Raw genomic sequence first — 21,266 nt, 5'->3', positions numbered from 1 at the left:
TTTTGCTGACGCCAATCCACAAATTTTCAATGCGGGCATTGAACCGCCAAACGGAATTTCAACCCGTGAGTGTTGCTGCAAAAATTGTCCCGGTATTATTTCACAACAAAGGTTTTTCATTACGGATAATTTAGTGTTTTTATAGGAAACATCATTAAATAGTAAGTCCACCAAACCATAACCACTTACTTGTGCAGACAACAACGCGTTTGTCATTGCTACTCTTCTGGGGGCGAGGACAAAATACAATTTGTTGGTTTTTACCAAGCTTTCTTCGATAAAATTTTCTGACCTGCCGGTATCGAGCAAACCATTCGTATATTTCCCGTTAATTTTCACTTTTACAATAATGTTTGAAAAGGATTCTGGAGCAACGACTAAAGTTGCAGATGTATTTTGATGGGTGGCGTTGTATCGGGTTTTAGAAGGTTTGCATACTTTTGAAAAATCACCAAGTTTTCCACATTTATGACAACGAGTATCTCTGGTAGGGCATGAAATCGTAGGTGTTTAGATAAGCCACAAAAATAGCAGGTGTCCCTTTTTAAAGCGGCAGTGACCGATTGTCCTTGAAGCTTCGTCGAACTATCGTCATGAGGGAGGAACATGTGGGATTAGCGCGGCGTCCACTGTGTCTGGCTGTGTCGGCGAGTCGCAAGTAGGTGTCTAGAAAATATCTCATGTTTGGACTTTATGTATGTAGCGTTCAGTACATCGATTGCTTCTTCGTAGGTAACGCAATCCGAGACAAATTTCGTTGACTGGGTGAGACAGGTAGTTGGTTAGGAGCGCAAGCTTATTGAAGGGACGTCCCGGTATTTCTGAATGTAGAACTTCGATGAAATTTGTAAATGTCTCCCGCTAATGTTTCCAGCACTTGTCAGCTGAATCGCTTTCTAGATCTGTTGTAAATCGGTCCGGTCGTATAAATTGTTCCATTTTTAATTGAATAAATTGTAATGAAAACAGGACGAGAGATTCTGTCTAGTAATCTTTATTCAATTAAGAATTTTATTACTCGACAAGCGAAAATGCACATCTTTTATAGCTTGGATTTTCAAAGAGGAGATAATCCATATTCACAACATTAACTTTTTGCTTTCATGAACTTAAAAATTCTACATTTTGTTTGTCGTCTTTACTGTTACTTTTTATGTCTAACGATTTTATGAAGTTGAAGTTTTACATTTTTATTTGTCTTTTTTAACTGTGTTTGACTTTTTTTTATCTAACGATAAGTTTTTTATCTAACGATAAGTTGAATATTTATTTTTTTATTTGTCCTGTTCAACTGTGTTTGACGTTTTGTATAACGATTGCAAATTCATGCTCATCCATAGTGTAATTTTTTTTATTTCTTCTCCGGGTTGTCTTTCGATTTCTTTTCCTTTCGACTTTCTAACGAAGGCGGCTCTTAGAGTAAGCAACGCTAGCAGTATCAGAATTTTTGTAGGAATTTTTGACACCCCTAACACGAAACTGCGAATACAATATAAAAATCTCGTAATTTCTCTGTTAAAAGTGGATTATTTATTTTCTTTATGGATTATACTTCCAAAATAAACTATTACAGTTGTTTTAAAAGTAATAGAAATATTTTTTTTTTTAAAACAGTAATGAATTTTCCGAACTCAATATTTTTCAATTTTTAAACTTTAAAAATCTATCAAAATTTTTCTATTGATTCTATTTTTACGATATTTTCAGGGTCAATGTGAAATTTTATGTTCTTTCCAATAAACCGAATATAATATTTTAGACAAACGTTTTTTTTTTAAATTCACGCCCCCCCCCCCAAGTGTCACCCATTTTGAAATGTCTATTAAAAAGTAAATAATTAATTTATGTCGGGGAGTTTTATATATCACAAATTGAAGAGAAAAGGTCAATAAATAATATATTCAAATTTAAAACAAAAAAAATCGCTTTTTTAGAAATTTACCTGTAAAGTCCGAAGTTTAAAACCTTATTTTATAAGAACACATTGTTTTTTTTTTGTCTTTTTTTTTTTTTAATGAAACCTTGGTCCTTGCTCCTTTAATTGAAAAAATAATTACGGCTTGAATTACATTTTTCGAGGAGTTATAAGCTTGGAAAGACAGGGGGTCGAATAATTCACGCCTCTCATTTTGAAATGTCTATTAAAAAGTAAATAATTAATTATGTCGGGGAGTTTTATATATCACAAATTGAAGAGAAAAGGTCAATAAATAATATATTCAAATTTAAAACAAAAAAAAAATCGCTTTTTTAGAAATTTACCTGTAAAGTCCAAAGTTTAAAACCCTTTTTTAAAAAAAAAAGCACATTGTTTTTTTTTTTGTTTTTTTTTTTAATAAAACCTTGGTCCTTGCTCCTTTAATTGAAAAAAAAAATTAGGGCTTTAATTACATTTTTCGAGGAGTTATAAGCTTGGAAAGATGGGGTGGAATTATTCACTATTTTCACGAAATTTCTGACACTGCTAAAGCAACGCAGATTACCTAATATGTGTACATTGTTTTTGCAGCCTATTCTGTTTTGGCACTTCACTGTTTCCACTGCGCCAGCAATGTACTAAGTTCCCCCTGTGAAACGGATGTTAAAGAGTTAAAAGAGGGGGTTTTCTCTGATTACGCCAAAAACTGTTCAGATTATAACATCGCCAATCCCGTTTGTGCCATCGAAATACACAAAGAAAAAGATGCGGGTACGTATCCAGTTTTTTTCTTTCACACCCACACTCTCTATGCCGCACTATCAGCTAGACTTCAACCGCTGTCCCATCGACGAAATGTTACATCCCTCTGCTTGTTTTACAGGTATTTTAATGTCCCCCCTCAGCGTAAATACCCCCGACAAACCCGACAACCAGGAAAACTTCACCCCTACACAGTAGAAATCCCTAGATGTAAGAAAGAGTTCTACTCTAATAGGTTCTTCCCCAGAACTGCTAGACTCTGGAACTCCCTTCCGGGTTCCTGTTTCCCTGACTGTTCTGACATGCAGAAATTCAAGTGTAATGTAAACAGACATCTTGCTGCTCAACTCCCTACATAATACCCTTGCAAATTATGTCCCAGATAGTAACCCCCTACATCAAAGTAGCATTGTGCCTTGTTTGGGGTGAAAATGCAATAAAAAATTGATATGTGAGCCGGCCGGACGTTTAAAATATGATTGTATCAGCTATCCTTTTTTTTTTGTTGCTTGCTGGGCTCATTTTTTTTCTTGCTCACTTCTTTCTTCTGTTCTGAGGCAATGGTAACTTACTAAAAGTGTAACCGAGTGCTGACGCGCTTATAGCAGCAGTAGTAGCCATATGCAAATGACCAAGCCGGTTGCGCGATGTGACATCAGAAATAAAAAGTACACATTCATTTAGAGAAGCAGGTATTCGAGAGGTGTTCAGGACGTAGAGAATTTAAGACACGAGAGAGCGGAAATAGGTGTATCACACATGTAACCCATGAGCGACAGGAACGACGTGTCCAAAACATGGCCGGACAAAGACAGAGCATCAAGTGTTCAACTCGGCAGAGTCTTGTTAATCACATTGGAGTACGAGAAGACTTTTGAACAAGAGTAAAGGCGTTATTCTGAAAGTACCTGTAAATAAATGTTTGTTGTTTTAATTGAAAAAAAGTGGGTTGAATTCTCTCTTTGTCTTTGTTTCTTTGCGACTGTCTGCATACAACGTGTTGGTCCCAGTTGTTGATGTGTAACGACTACATTACAAAAATTAAGTACTTTCAACTAGGTCTGCAGTGATAGTAAAAAATATATTTGATATAAATATGTTAACAGTAAACATCATCCTGCTCATTTGAAAGAATAAAATTAAAAAACCTATACAAAAGGGGCAAAATTGAGTAAAAGTTGGAGTTTGAGTTACACTTAAGGGTAATGTTGCCACATGTGGGCTGGTGCATCTACAGCTAGTGTCTCTCTCTTGGATAGGGTTTAAAGAATGGGGTAGTATTGTAGTATTCATTAGTATTGGGGGTTTTGATAGTTTCTTACTTAAAGGGGCGGTTTGTCAGGAGTCTGCAATCTAACAGGTCCTACCCCTGTCCCATCGCCGCAATTTTGCAACCCTGTGCCTGTTTTACAAGTATTTTAATGGAATGCACTTTGATGAACTTGTTGCCTTTGTGCCCCTTTCGACGTTACATACCCCCGATAAACCCGTGAAGCAACAAAATCATACCCCTTCACTAGACTTAGGAATTCCCTTCTTGCTCCCTGCTTCCATGACCGTACTGATACACAGAAGTTTAAATGTAACATAAACCAACATCTTGTTAATCTTTCCTAAGTATGATCCTAAATAGTAGCCCCTTACGTCCAAGTGCCAGTATGCCTTGTTTGGGGTGAACATGAGTAAAAAAAATATCATTTTATTATTACTACCAGCGGTGGAAGATTTTTCTTATACCGAAATCAAATAAATATAATTAAAGGAATTGTTTTCGGCATTGGAAAATAGACAAATTATTCCGATTCCGATACCCCCAGAAATCCGATTTTTCCAATTCCGATCCCAATTAATTGGCCCAACATTAGTATTAAACGCGCTCCAGTTTGCAAGATAATCGAAAGTAAACAGTGTTATGTAATTTGAAAACCTTGTTAAATTAAGTTCTATCTTCTTTTTTTTATATGGTAGTCACCACTTATCAAGGCCCGAAAGCCATTCGGGGATAAGGGTTATTGCGTGTACAGTAATCAATGGGATAATATTGTAGTAATTGTTAGTAATGGAGATTTGATAAAGTGTCATTACTTAAGGGTGCAATTTATCAGGAATTTGTTTATGTTGGACTTGAAGACATCCAAGTTGTAGTCAGGTGGGAAACAAGCAAACAGAAGAGAGTTCCACAGGCGTGCACTTCTAAGAAAGAAGCTTTGTTCATGGAATCTACGTTTTGATTTAGGCACAGTTAAAGAGTGGGGAAAATTATTGACAGTGGTTTTAGTTAGACGGGTATTTTTCATGAAAGATTGGCGAGGGGGAACCATAGATTGGAGCTCAGACGAGCACTTGTCATGGCAATAACGATAAAGCAAAGACAGGCTCGCAATGTCTCTTCTGTGGGAGAGAGGTTGCAAGGAAAAGGGCATCCCCCACTAAGCTACGAAGTCTATTTTGTACTTTGTCAAGGAAGGATAGACTGTTTTTAACTGCTCCTGTCCAGATGGGGCAGCAGTACTCCATCCATCCGTACTTGGCTTTTATATAGATAGAGAATTGCATCAGCAGTAAGATATCTTCTGGAGCGGTAGAAGGATCTCACCATTTTTGCAGTGACCTTGGCAACAGACTTGATGTATATGTTCCATTTCAGATCAGGAGTAAAGGTCAATCCCAGAAGCTTGTCAAAACATGGAGCCCCCCCCCCTCCCAAGACGAGAGCCACCCATTTCAATTGATGCCAGATGGGGATCAGAGCGTTAATGATGTAAAGATAGGAGCTTGGTTTTAGATGCATTAAAAGTAACCAGCCACCTCTTCCCTCATTGTACCACTTGCTAAAGATCAGAGCAGAGAGAATCAGAGAGAACTTTGTCATTTACGGCCTTTAATGTGTTGCCATAGATGGTCGTGTCATCAGCATAGATATCAACGAATGATTTAAGTATGTGTTTAGGAAGATCATTGATATAGATCAGGAAGAGAGTTAGGCTCATAACTGACCCCTGAGGGACTCCAGCATTAATACTGCGGGCTTCTGATTTCTGACTATCAACCACTATCTTATGAGCCTATCAGAGAGAAATGATTTAATAATTGAGAAAACATTTCTAGTTATTCATAGCTGGAAATCTTGTGAAGTAGGTCCTTATGCCATACCTTATCGAAGGCCTTTGATATGTCAAGAGCAATTGCTCTAGAAAGGAAGCCTTTGTCGAAAGATTCACTAATCCTATGAAATATAACCGTTAGCACATCTGCTGTGGATCAAGCAGAACGGAAACCATATTGCATGTCACTAAGAAGGTTATTTTTGCTGAGGTGATTGACTACTTCTTTATTTAATATGGATTCCAGCAACTTATTCATGATACACAGGAGACTTATTGGTCTGTATTGAGAGGGAGTTGACCTATCACCTCAATTCTTAAATACATGACATACTGATGAGGTTTTCTTGAGTGTTGGGAAGCACTTCTCCTTAAGACAACACTTAAACAGTTTTGTAAGTATGGGGGCAAGTTCTGGTTTAAGCTTTTTCAACACTATAATTGGAATGCCGTTAGGGCAGTTGCTTTACTGTAATCAAGGTTCTTGATTAGCTTGGGGACCTCACGCACAGATATTTGTATGTTGCATAGCATGTTGTCTGTTATATGAGGAAATACGGGGAGTTTATGGCCTTGGTCACATAGTTCTGATACTTAATCTGAAAATGTTTTATTAATTTATCACGATTCTTGCATCCTTATTATGCCAAATTAAACTTTTTTTCACGAATATGATCAACTGGATTCGTATATATTATATAGTTTAATTATGTTTGGACAAAAGCACATTTTCTTTTGATTACGTTCACCTCATTAAACCTTTTTATATGTGAAAATTCATATTTTTAATCCAGTGAATATAACCTGAAAATACCCCAACCACAAAAAATTGCAAGATTTTTTTTTCAGTTTAATGTCCGGTTGGGCATTTTATACATCATACTAAAAATTGAACAAGATTCGAGCACGGGAAAGTTTCAAATTTCGAAGTTAAACATTATCGATTTACGAGTCATTTTCCATTATGTTTTAAATCTCTAACTCGGTAAGTTTTCATGATAAATCAATAAATCTTGCATTTTTAACCCATGTTTTCAGGATCAATCGTTGACAGGAAATGGTTGCCAGTGATATTGAATCTCATCTTATACTATAGTTGCCCTTACCTCTTCTCTCATCCACTTCTACAGAGTGGGCCAAAAAGTGCTGTAATTTCGGTATGGATCCTAGGTTATATGATGTGATTTTGCTATTAAAATCTACCCCTACTCTTGAAATAAGATGAGGATCTTCTGTTTTCTCCACATCTCGTATTGTTGCACTCAATCCGACTCACATACACTAATTACATATATTTTCAGAGTAAAATATGAATTCAGTCCATGGAGAAACCTGTCCTCTATGTTAACAAGATTTTAACGGTGAAGAGACCGTGGTAATTCGAGAAAAATGAGCCAAAGGCATTAACCGTGCAAGTATCGAAATAGGTGTGAAAGTCCGGGTTGAAGCAGGAACTCGTGTTCTCAAAACGTGTCGGGTAAACTACACCAACAAAAAGGGCATCATTATTGCCCTTCGGCAAGGATGATTCTGCTCGATCAGTGAAAAGGAGCACTCGTCTTTCTCTGGAACCATATGACAGTAGAACACATTGCTTATTCTGTGGAACTGTTACGAGGGGAAAAGACCCAAAACGAAAAAGTGATGAAAAAATTATCCATGTGAAGACAGATGCATTTGTTCAAACCATTGCAAAACCAGAGGGGATAAGTGGGCTACTGCTGTTCAAAGCCGGATTGAATATTTTGATGGTGATCTAGATGCAGCAGATTGTGTTTACCACAAGTCATGTAGCGTCAACTTCTGTACAATGCGGAATATTTACATTAGCTGAATCAACCAAACGACTAAAAAAAGTGGAAGACCAAAGGACAGCGATCAGGATAAGGCATTCGAAATCCACAGCGTACAGAAATCAACACCTGCTGCATAAGGACAGCAAATATCCGGGAAAATCTTCGGTACAATTTCTTCCAATGATAGATATGAACCCAGGAGATAAAATATGTATCCTCTCCATTCTAGATTACTTATGCAGACTAACGTCAAAACACAACATGCCGACTATCATAACTTTTGATCAACCGCTATTTTGGAAGGCGTCTGAAATCGTGAACGTGTAGCAGACCAGGGTATAATACCCTAGCTCGCCACAAGAAAATAATGAAACGAATGGAATTGAAGGAAACAAAGACTCAATTGATGGATAAGATAAACGTCGTTTATTTGCTGTTGAAAGAATGAACGTTTTTGATATAACATGTGTTCATGTCCGCGTGTATGTAACCAATGTTCGTTGCAGGACTAGTGGTGTAGAAAGAATAGGAAATGTGTGTTCATCTCACTATCGTTTGTTCGCACGTGGGAAGAGAAATGAGTGTTGTAGTGGAAATGAGAATGATAGTCCAGCGTGTAGACAAAGAAGAGGATATGAGAGTTGACATCAGTTAGTAGTCAGCTACGTGAAGGTGTTCTCAGAGAAAGAGTGGGAATGTGTACATACAGTCTGTTAGCTCGTGCCCCATACATAGTAGTAAGTGGTAGTAAGAAGACCGACCGACCATCACGGAAGCTGGGCCGGAAAGAAAGAGCCGGTTGTTACTCTCTCTCTTTTATACTCGTTTCCGGAGGTCTTTTGCGCATGTGTATTTCCTTAGAAAGCGGAAGTGACGTCGTCCATGTGTGCGCGTGTGTGAGTACATGTGTATACGTTAGAGTGTATGCACACGAACGTGAATATATATACGTGTGTGGACGTGGGCATGTATGTTTGTGTGCGCGTATGTATATGACACAGCTTGAAATGTGAATGTGTGTTTTTGTGTGAGACTTGAAAAAGGCTCGTACAAACGTTGTTACAGACGATAGTTCAATTAGGAATGTGATACTGTTGCTTGGCACTTTCCATACTTTTGTGAATGTTTTGAGCGTCATTGGCACTGGACTCAAGGAAATCATGGAGACAGTATATGATGAAAATGTCGTTGTACACATTATGAGTGGAAAGGCAGTGCAACGAGCATTTCGTGACCACCTGTAAGGAGGTAGTCAAAATCACTGGCAACCATTTGAAAGATTGATCTTGAAAACCTGGGTAAAAATGCCAGATTTATTGGTTTATCATGAAAACTGACCGAGTTAGAGGTTTAAAACGTAATGGAAAATGACTTGTAAGTCGAAAAATGTTCAACTTCGAAATTTTAAACTTTCTCGTGCTCGCATCTTGCCCCACTTTTAGTATGATGTGTAGTAGACCCAACCGGACATAAAACCGCAAGAAAAGAAATTTTTGCAATTGTTTTTATATAAAATCGTATTTTGACAGGACTATTTTAACTATGTTCAATTAGCATTCGTTCAATTTTTTTCTATATATTTAATTTATTTTACTTTATTATATAAAAAAAATATTTTACTTTCAGTATTAATTATTTTTGTAAAAATAGTTCTATTTTTTTTTTTTACCTCAAACAAGTCGTATTGCCACTTGGACGTAAGGGGTAACTATTTGGGATCATGCCTAATAGATGATTATGGGGAGTTGAGTAGCAAGATATCTGTTCACATAACATTAAAAATTCTGCATGTCAGTACAGTCACAAAAGCAGGAGACCGGGAGGGAATTCCAAAGGCTAGCAGTCCGATGAAAGAAATTAAGCCTTTCCGGCATCTAAGGCCCTCAACAAGAAATGGGGTGGGGTTGCTACTTGTCTAGATAGTCAGGAGTACGTACGTCAGGAGGGGCACAAGGGCTATAAGTTTATCAGTACACATTGTACTCCCTCAACGTTCATAGCCCAACAAACATGTCTAGCGGAAAAAATCTCACCCTTTTTCATATAGAGGTTTGTAAATACTGGAAAGCTTTCTACTCTAATAGTTTATTCCCTTGGACTGCTAAACTTTGTGTTATATCCTTACTTTAAATAAGAATACAGCAAGAAACACGGGGTTATGGGTGAAAGACAAATGGGTTTATTTACAAGGGAATACATGTGACATAAGAATTACTCAACATCTTGTCTTATTCTCTTCCTGTCTTTTTTCCTTCTGCCTCAGTCACGTGAGAGGGTCAATCTATCTATAGTTCATTTCATCTATGAAGGGATGTTAGGTTATTCCATTACATCACCTTCCTCCCAAGCTAAATTCTTCCATAGAATTTTGCTTCCACCATTTTTTCCTTTTTAGACTTTGCCCAACAAATTCGGTCCTTTTCCTTTCACTTCTCCTCACGATTTGTGTTTGCCGATTTTTTACTTTTAGAGAGTGACTGGATTTTTTAGTTACTGGTACTTCCTTGTTTGGAGGTTGTATATGGAAAGTGTCATGTAGCACATCCATTGGTAACTCTTGGTTTCTGACTGTTTCTATGCATCGGGGTCTCAGTTGGTTAATATGTTTTTTGTGGAAAAAAATCTGCCCTTTTATAATGTAAACCATTCTCCCAATTCTTCTTGAGATTATGCCTTCTTCCCAAAAACTCTTCCCTGCCTGAGAATTTTTGAAGAAAACTTTATCTCCGTCATTGTAAGTCTTGTACATTATCCTTGATTCTTTTTTTTTTTTTTAACTTTTTCTCTTGGGATTAATCGGTCGAACACCGAACGTACCTTTCTGGCAAACATAATTTCAGCTGGGGATAATTTAGCATTTGTATTTGTATTTGGTGTTATCCTATATATTGCTAAGAATTTTTGAATGCGTTTTTCTTCCGTGTCGATGTTATTATTCTTTTTTAAAGCTCATTTAAAAGTATTGACAAATCTTTCCGCTTGTCTGTTTGATCGAGGGTTAAAAGTTGGTGTTGTAATGTGTTCAATGGCCAGTGCCTCACAGTAGTGCTTGAATTCTTGACCTGTGAACATAGTGCCATTATCACTAATAATTGTTTTCGGAACTCCAAACCAACTAAATACCTTGTCCAGCGCTTTATTGTGTTTGCCTCTGTAGGGTGTTTGTATTTAAAATTTTCTGGCCATTTTGACATACTATCTATGATTACTAGGTAATAATATCCCTTCAGAGGTTCTGCGTAATCAATATGGATGCGTGTCCAGGGTACATCTGCTTTAAGCCAAGTTTGCGTCCGTATGGAGGGAGATCTTGTGGTTAGTTGACAACCGTTACATAATTTCACCATTTTCTCAATGTCCTGATCCATTCCAGGCCAGTATGTGAATCCTCTCATTAGGGCCTTCATTCTGGAAATTCCAAGATGTCCCATGTGGAATTCTTTTAGGATTTTCTTTTGTAGTACTTGCGGTATTACCACTCTGTCTGCGTACATCAGAGTTTCATCACACATACAAAATGGAAACACTTTTAATCCTTTTCTATTCTTTTCGTCTTGTCCCACTTGGTTTTTTTTTATCTTATTAATATATTTATTTGTTTTCAATGCTTTCTTTATTTCCTCAAGTGTAACAAGAAGTTCCCTAACAGTATTTAGTAATATATCTGTTAGTTCATTTTCTTCTTTTAGTGCTGCTATAACAGTTTCTACAAATTCAGTTTCACTGAAGATCAATCTCGACAAACCATCTGCATGTGTAATTTTACTAGATGCTAGGTGTTTCATTTTGAAATCGTAATTGAGCAAAATAATACTCCATCTCTGTAATCTATTTGCTGTATGAGTAGGAATCCCCTTTTTTTCGAACCAAAAATCGATAGTAATGGTTTATGGTCTGTTTCCAAGACAAAATATCTTTCATGAATGAATCTATGAAACTTTCTCACGGCATACACAATCGTCAGACCCTCTTTTTCGATCTGACTGTACTTTTCTACAAATTCAGTTTCACTGAAGATCAATCTCGACAAACCATCTGCATGTGTAATTTTACTAGATGCTAGGTGTTTCATTTTGAAATCGTAATTGAGCAAAATAATACTCCATCTCTGTAATCTATTTGCTGTATGAGTAGGAATCCCCTTTTTTTCGAACCAAAAATCGATAGTAATGGTTTATGGTCTGTTTCCAAGACAAAATATCTTTCATGAATGAATCTATGAAACTTTCTCACGGCATACACAATCGTCAGACCCTCTTTTTCGATCTGACTGTACTTTCTTTGAGCGGGTAATAAAACCCTCGAGGTGTGAGAAATTAGCTAAGAAGATCCATCTTCCATTCTGTGTAGAAGCACCGCTCCTAAGCCATATTCACTCGCATCTGCCGCAACAATTAAATCCTTTTTCAGATTGTAATGTGCTAATGCTAGATCCGATAACAAACATCTTTTAATTTTTGGGAATGCTTCCTCACATTCTTTTGTCCAGAGCCATTTTTTATTCTTCTTCAATAATTCATTTAATGGTGCTCTTAGTTTGTGCATACTTTGGATATAAGAATTATAGTAATTTGCTAGACCCAAGAATGACTGTAACTTCACTACATTGTCTGGTTTTGACATGTCTCTAATTGCCTCTGTCCTATTTGGGTTAGGTCTTCTACCTTTCCGATCAATTATTTGTCCCAAATATTCAATCTTGTCCATATCAAAAGTACATTTTTCGAGAGCCACTTTAAATCCATAGTTTTCTATTTTCTCAAATACCTTACGAATATGGTTTTTATGCTCTTCAACATTTTTGCTTCTTATCTAAATGTCGTCTAAATAAGCCATTGCAAAATCCAAGCCTGCTAGCATGGCATCCATAATTTGTTGGAATAAATTTGGTGCTACTTTCAACCCAAACGGCAATCGTTTTAGGGAAAATAATCCTCTTTCGAAATCAACGACTTCTTAACGGCGATACCGGGTATCACCGTTAAGCCATCTATGCTGATGACACGACCATCTGCGGCAACATATCAAAGGCTCTCTCTGATTCTCTCTTCTCTGATCTCGAGCGCGTGGTTCAGTGGGGGAAGACGTGGCTGGTTACCTTTAATGCATCTAAAACCAAACTCCTATCCTTACATCATCAACGCTCTGATCCCCATCTGGCATCAATTGGGATGGATGGCTCTCGTCTGGGAGAGGCCCCGTGTTTTGACAAGCTTCTGGGTTTGACCTTTACTCCTGATCTGAAATGGAACACGTACATCAAGTCTATTGCCAAAGTCGCTGGAAAGATGGTGGGATCCTTCTACCGCTCCAGAAGATATCTCACTACTGATGCAATTCTCTATCTATATAAAAGCCAAGTACGTCCAAGGATGGAATACTGCTGCCATATCTGGGCATGAGCTGCTAAAAACAGTCTATCCTGTCTTGACAGAGTACAAAATAGACTTTTTGGCTTAGTGGGGAATGCCCTTTTCTCTACCCTACAACCTCTCTCCCACAGAAGAGACGTTGCGAGCCTATCCTTGTTTTATCGTTATTTCCATGGCAGGTGCTCGTCTGAACTCCAATCTCTGGTCCCCCCTTCGCCAATCTTTCACGAAAAACACCCGTCTAGCTGAATCCACTGTGAAAAATTTCCCCTACTCTTTATCTGTGCCTAAATCAAAACGTGGATTCCATGAACAAAGCTTCTTTCTTATAACTGCACGCCTGTGGAACTCTGTTCCGTCTGCCTGCTTCCCACCTGACTACAACCTGGATGTCTTCAAGTCCAACGTTAAATTCTTAATGAACCGCCCCCTTAAGTAAATACTTCATCAAATCTCCACACTAACGTGATGTAATTGCAATAACCCTTCTCCCTGAGTGGCTTCTGGGCCTTGATAAATGGTGATCACTGTGTAAAAAAAAAAAAAAGTTGTCGATTTCGAAAGAGGTAAAATGAGACCTCGAGTTTACAGCGTAAGGGTGGCTGGATGAAACAGCTGACGTGGATCAGCGGAGGAATACCCTACACCCAAAAAGTAAATACCAGGAAGATCAGAGAGAGTCTGATCTAATAAAAAAAAAAATAAATAAAATTATGAAGTCAGTTGAAAAGGGCTGACTAAAGAGTTTTATTTTTTTTTGGGGGGGGGGTCTGATCTTTCTTAGCCAAGTGGGTATAGATATAGAGAAAATGTACTAGAATTTAAAAATGCGTACATTTTTTGAAAAGGAGAAGGATGTTACAAGAAAGGTCTCCCTTTTCTTATAAGTAAGAAAAACATTAGATAAGTGGAAATGAGATTAGATAGACTGAGATTCGAACCTGGTTAGCAAGGGTCGGAAAAAGATAAAATATTGGCATTGTTCAATTTAATATAAAATAGTAGATATGTTTTAGTAAAAGGAATTTTGATTGTTCAATTCTTTTTTATGAAAACGGAATTAAAATAAGGTCAGTTAGAATAAAGGACAATAGAAAATGAAAAACATATTGAAAAATAAGTTAGGTCGAGAAATAGGTTGGAGAAATTCATTGTCTGTAAAAGTGGTTTGGAAACGTGCCGAACCAACGCATGTTTAGGCCACATGGACCGATCACGTGACCAGACACAGGTATGACGTCATGGAGAAATGAATTCTCAATATAGTTTGCTAGTTTGAGACAGTCAGAGGAGAGTTTGGTCGAGACAGAGTCAGAGAAGGCAATTCCCTTTGGAAGCGAGGGAGAAAGTTTTAATCATGTAGTCGACTTTGAATTTCTGGATGTCATCTTCATTGTCCGGTCGAATGTAATAAAGGAACATCTCATGATTTTGTAACTGCGTCTTCGTGTTGTGTCATTCTTCAACAACTAAAGGTAATGTGAAACATCCTTTATATAAACATTGTGTCCACTCATCGTTATAATGAACATTTGTGTATAAACGATCTAAGAAATGTGTCCCCCTCTCTATCATAAGTAATGAATGTCCCGTCCCCTCATGTGTCATAAGAACAGACATCCCTCCTCTCAAAATATATATTATAAGAACCACAGACACTAAAAGGTATAAGTGCCTTCTTTATCTCTCATCATCGTTCTATCTTGTATTAAATGTCCCCGTCTCTTTTTACAATGTACCCGATATGTGTCTCCCCCAAAAGACCCTACCTATGCAACATCTATTGTGAAGTGATTTTTCCACCACACGTCTTATATTTTTTTTACATAGTGGTCACCTTGCTTTACCCTTTGTATTTTGTCAACATTTTTCTCTTCGATACTAGTATTATCCTGCTTTAAATTTAACAGTTTCTGGCATTCCTCAGTAACTTTCTGTAAGGTTATTTCTATGTCTTGGTTCATAATGGATAGTATCCTGAAACGAATCTCTTTATCCTTCAAGGATGTTAACCCTTGCACAAATATCAAGCATTTAAACATGTCCTCTTTTAGGTCTTTCAACTTAAATAACTCGCATTGGGCATTTACTCTCAGCATAGGCGATAAAGTCTTCATCATCTTGTTTCAAAATATTTAAACACTTATAACGAGTATAAAATAAGCTATCCCGTTTGCCGAAAATGTTCGATAAAATTTCTATAGTCTCTTTAAAAGAAATATCTTCGGGTTTTCCTTGGGAGTATAAAATTTGTATACTTGGTATTCTCATGGGAACCCAGTTTTTGCAACAATAAAATGATTGTTTCTTCATCCGACCAGGCCTGACATCGTTTGGAAAAAATATTTTCGTATCTACAATAATATGCTGGAAAAGTTAAGTCATTAGTTGGTTCATATAAAAATTATGTCAGCGAATTTGCAATTCCTTCCGGAGTGAACCGATAATCCTTTTTTCTTCTTGTTTCATTAATATTGTTTTTAATACTTCATTTTCTTTTAATTGTTCTTTTTGTAAAAATTCCATCTGGCTTTGTTGAGCCGCCAGTGCTAATTGTATCGTTTTTGTAAACTCGGCTAATTGTTCCATGTTGAAGAATTTTTTTAAAGCACAGTAATAAAACAAAAGGTTAACAATACCTGCACAAAACATTAAATAAATTCACTGAATAGTTTTTTTTTCAAACCACCAAAAATCAAAACAAAACAAAAAACATTTTTTGTAGACAGTTTTTGGAGGGAGTTACACACACAAAATTGACACCGAACCAACAGCATACAAGCGTTCTTTCCGCTGTATTCTTTTCTTCTTATGAAACAAAATGAATTTGAAATGGACACCTTCTTCCGTTTCGAGAAAATTGGTTCTTTTCAATGCTTCGTGAAATGTCAATTTCTCTTTTTTTTGTCAGTAGGACCGTAACAGATTGAATTAAAAAAAAAATAACTTACTTTTTAGTTGAATTTTTCCGTGCAGTATTTTTTCGTTGTCCAATATTTTTTGGCTTAAATTTCCTTTTTGTGAATTCGAATTCTGTCGCCATTTGTTATATCCTTACTTTAAATAAGAATGCAGCAAGAAACACGGGGTTATGGGTGAAAGACAAAGCGGTTTATTTACAAGGGAATACATGTGACATAAGAGTTACTCGACATTTTTTTCTTCTTCTCTTCCTGTCTTTTTTCCTTCTGCCTCAGTCACGTGAGAGGTTCAATATATCTATAGTTAATTTCATCTATGAAGGGATGTTAGGTTATTCCATTACATCACTTTGTAATAATCTCCCTGCTTACTTTGTTCCAGCTCGTTTGGCTCGTTGGTCTAATGTTCTCCATCAATTCTCTGTTCTGATACTTTATTGTAATACAGCTTCTTATTCCAGTAGCTTAGGAACTGCAATCTTGTGAAACTCTCTGATAATTGTTTTTCTCCTACTCACAGCTTGGTCGTTTCAAGAATAAGGTCGGTGGTCATCTTATGTTTTGCGATAATCATCTTTTAATCTTTTTAGCTCCTTACATTAAGTGGTTTCACGACTTGCCCGGGGCGATTTTTATAAGAAGGAGAAAATTATTTCGACATTTTTTAATTTTTTTTTTTTTTTTTTTACAGTGATCACCACTTATCAAGGCCCAGAAGCCACTCAGGGATAAGGGTTATTGCAAGTACATAAAGTTAGTGAGGAGATTTGCTGAAGTGTTTACTTAAGGGGGCGGTTCATTAGGAATTTGTTAACATTGGACTTGAAGACATCCAAATTGTAATTAATTAAATTTGTTACTTTTGATTTTTTTTTTTTTTTTAGGCGCTGCCCAGAGAATTTTTCGAACCTGCAGTAATGGGAAGGACTTCACTTTTGATATGCAATTACCTCATTTCAAAAAATTCTCCCAATTGAACGCCAAAAGCAACGTGACTATTTGCACCCATTACCAGCACTTGATATGCGTTAGCATCTGCGATAAAGACATGTGTAACGGCCCATTAGGCGCCATAGTGGATTTTAACAGAACAAGCTCGTGTGGAAAAGTGGCTTTCACAACGATGCCACTTATTATTGGTACGGGGATTACGTTGGCAAATATGAACCCATGAAATAAAAAAATATCTTCTTCTTCTAGTGAAAGTATATATATATATATATATATATATATATATATATATATATATATATATAAAGCTGAATGTCTGTGTGTGTATGTGTGTGTATGTGTGTCTGGTCACGAATAGGCTCCTATATAGTTGACTATTATAGAAAACTGATCACATATAATGATAAAAGATGTATCGAGACACAGGAATGGGTATGTTTAATCTGGCAGAACGGTGGTTCATTAAAATTGTGGGGTCTGCGTTCGCGCCTGGTCCACAAAGTATGGAAATAAAAAAAATTAAAAATAAAAAAAACAAAAACGTTTACAAGTGTTTTTGATATAAATGTACATAATACTTTGATAAGTATGTTTTAACTTAAATAGGGATGGTATAATAAAATTGTGGGGTCTGCGTTCGCGCCTGGCCTCCATAGAATAGAAATAGGCACAAACTTTAATAAAAACTTTTCACATCTATTTGCGTAAGTATACTTTGATAATAATGTTTCAGTTTGAAGAAATATGGTATAATAAAATTATGGGGTGTACGTCCGCGCCTGACCTCCATAGAATGGAAATATGTCACAAAGTTTAACAAGGTTTTTTAATATATATCCACAGAATATTGTGATAAGTGTTTCAGTGTGAACAGGTATGGTATAATAAATTATGGGGTTTATCTATTTTATTTTTACTTTCATCATATTTTGCTTTAGTTTTGATACCCGCAAATTCGAAGCTATCTCTTTACAACCCTTCCTTTCCATAACCTATCATACTTTCATAAATCAGAGTAAGCTGTTTTTGAACCCAGTCAACGACGGGTATTTGCTAGTATATATATATATATATATATATATATATATATATATATATATATATATATATATATATATATATACTTTCTTAGGAACTTGACACCATACTGAAGCACTTTCATTAAACACTATCTCATTCAAACAGATTACTTAACGTTATTCCATTAGTAATAATAAACATAGTTATTTATCTTTTATTCCATTACTAATAATTATAAAATAATATTTATATATCTCTTATAGTTATTTACCCAACTCAGGTTTCTTTAAATAAAATCACCCAACCTATGTTAATTAAAACCCTGATTGTTCCGAAAATAAATTTAAAAAAAAACTCAGAATCTTCACACCCTCCCGCTAAACTTAACTAACATTCTATAACTACCCAATAAATACAGTACAGCTTCCCGTTTATTTTATAACCTTTACTTTTGTAATTATAAATCTATAATTATTATCCCTTTCATTCATATAAAAGGACATTATATTAATCTTATTAGACGCATGTATTTACCTACTGAACTGGGCGTATCTTTGCTCTATCTGTCCTACCACCACTATCGTAGCTGGAGACCACAGAAACTCTAACCGAATTATGACTTTGTTGACACACGCAAAATACTGCTGCTCTCCCTTGACACGTTGTAGTCCTAATTTTATTCGTTATTTATCCCCTTCTATCTCTCTTTCTGACTCCGTCATATTTTCCCTTTCTTTTTTTATTTTTACGTTTTTACTTTATTTTATTTTATATTTTATATATTTTATATTATATGTTATTAATTTTTCCCTTTAACAAACAATCTCTCCTCTTCATTTTAATTCATTTTAATTTCTTTTCTTCTTTTCTTAATTTTTAATTTCAATTCTAATTATAAATATAATCTATATTTCTCCGCCCCATCCCTTTTCTTTTTCTTTTCTCTCACTCTTCCCTCTCCCCTCCCTATCCAGCACTTAAACTCTTGGGTTTTTGATACCTATACGTAATTAAAAAGAATCGTTTCCTTTTAATTTATTTTGGCTTAGATCGCCTGACGAGATCGGAAGGATAATTTTATTGTCCTGTCTATTGAAACAACTTGTAATGATTTAAGTAAAAATTCCCGAGGGTGAAATAACACACACACACATACACACACACACACACACACACACACACACATATATATATATATATATATATATATATATATATATATATACAGTATTCTTTATGTAACTACAGTCATATCTTGCTACGATATGCAGACGGTTTCGATCATAATAGATCTCATCAAGCAAAGGAAAATTAAAAATATAAAAATTAAAAATGGTTTAAGACCATTTTCAATTTTAGAGGAGATAAGCTTTGCCATAGCTGGCATGGAGCGAGGTTAAATATCTTATAAGAAAAATCTTTAACCTCGCTCCATCTATGTAGATAGATAGATAGATAGATAGATAGATAGATAGATAGATAAATAAATATTTAAATCACTTTTTTTTACTCAACAGGGTTAAATTACATTTACTTCTAAGGAAAACACGTTACAATAAGTTGAAACAAAAAATATTTTTGACCTTGTGTAATCTTTGAATAGCAGCAGTGGTTTTTAATATCGGAATTAAAAGAGAGCAGCCATGAAATAAGTACGCAGACGAATTTTTTGAAACCGGAAGTCACAAAGCGGATGGACGATTTAGACGCCAAAGTAAGCGATTTGATCTGAGTTTTATAATTATATAGATATTAAATCACTATAGAAGTTGTGAATAAATGCTGTGGGGACTTCCCCATGCACAAGATATGAACTCTTTCCAACTGTATACATTAACTGTGATTTACGACTCTGTGAGTGGTCAGTCTACTTTTGTAGTCCGCAATCTCGGCAGTAGTTACTATAACAGTTGCTGTTTGTATATGTTGTTTTTTGTTTCAATATATTTTACCTTTTCTAACTCATTTCTGTGTCTATGTTTTCATTACAGGCGCTTCCATGGTCACAATACTAAACAATTTAGACTTATTACAAGTAATATGTTTGCGTGTTCTGTCTCATGTTTCCTCTTCTTGCATTGTGAGGGCCTTCTATGACTATATATATATATATATATATATATATATATATATATATATATATATATATATATATATATTAGTCGAGTCGTAGAAATTTCCAGGTTGGTTATATTAATTCACTAGGAAAGATGCACCCCAGCCTTTGTTAAGACATGATTCTAGGAGAAGGGAAAACTCTGACGTAAAAACCTGCGGTCTACTGTATGCTCTGTTTTGGGGCAGTCATCTGAACCGACAAAGTGTGGTCGGTTCTACACAAAATCTTCACAAACAAATCATCTATTTGGATTTCTGAACAACTTAGTTGATTTTCGTTTTTCATTAAGAATTTTGCTTTTAAATATAAGCGTTGTATCCTGAAGAGGTATCCAGTTACTAAATACTAGAAGATCGAAACATGCTCATGACTGTGTAGCAACACATTACTGCTTATGCAAAGACAAATTGAAAGTGTACCTTGCTCTACACCGGATGTGAGCACTCTTGTATTAACCTCGTTATATTTGACTGGTTATTTTACCTTTGGCAAATAGCAACCTCAAATTATATATATATATATATATATATATATATATATATATATATATATATATATATATATATATATATATATATATATATATATATATATATACATTGAATGTATGCATAAGTGTGATTGGAGTTGAATAAGCAAATGAATAAATAAATATTGTGATGGATGATGGTTTGAATTTTTTTCTATTTCATGTACAGTTTGTGACTCATGTTAAGCCTGACTTTTCGTCCGGCTCTTTACGTAAACAGCCGGGAGATTCCTAATGGAAACGGCACAGAGTCAAAATCCTGACGAGACAACGTTATCAAATAGGAAAAATCATTTACTACAAAAGAACAATCACCAGATGTTAGATTTTCTGAAAAAATATTGAGTTTTTGTTGAAAAAAAATAGTGGAAGACCTGTCATTTTTTTCTTACAAGAAAGTGTTTTTTTTTTTTTTCACGAGAAAGTTAAGGTTTATTTTTCTAAACTGCTTTTCGAGGGTAATTCTTGACCTGAAGACGTAATCTTCCCAGTAACGGGTGATTAAAGAAACATGTATGCACATATGTAGCCAGCAATGTTTGTATAAATAAATTATATATATATATACATATATATATATATATATATATATATATATATATATATATATATATATATATATATATATATATATATATATATATATATATATATTGGGTTTTAAACGAGTAATGTGTTTTACATTTTATAAAACATTTTGTAATGTTAAAGGGTTATGGTTTCCAATTATTCCAAGAATTTGGCGGACCTGAGGAATCTTGCTTCCTCTATAAT

The 21,266-nt window shown here is 35.4% G+C and overlaps 1 protein-coding gene across 2 annotated transcripts in view; it reads left to right on the top strand.

Annotated features, from left to right (window-relative positions):
• The window catches only part of LOC145261024 (uncharacterized), a 49,065-nt gene extending 29,256 nt beyond the window's left edge, over positions 1-19,809 (top strand). For both annotated transcript variants that reach the window (XM_080119154.1, XM_080119153.1), the window contains 2 exons: positions 2,510-2,689; positions 16,758-19,809. In XM_080119154.1, the coding sequence (XP_079975280.1) occupies positions 2,510-2,689; positions 16,758-17,047 (470 nt within the window). In that variant the 3' untranslated portion in view covers positions 17,048-19,809. The remainder of the gene's footprint in view (positions 1-2,509; positions 2,690-16,757) is intronic.
• The last annotated feature ends 1,457 nt before the right edge of the window (positions 19,810-21,266 follow it).

This window comes from Euprymna scolopes, chromosome 37, assembly GCF_053919585.1.
Source record: "Euprymna scolopes isolate OS-2025 chromosome 37, ASM5391958v1, whole genome shotgun sequence".
NCBI lineage: Eukaryota > Metazoa > Mollusca > Cephalopoda > Sepiida > Sepiolidae > Euprymna > Euprymna scolopes.
The sequence above is the reverse complement of the archived record's forward strand: the minus strand, read 5'-3'. Positions and strand labels throughout refer to the sequence as shown.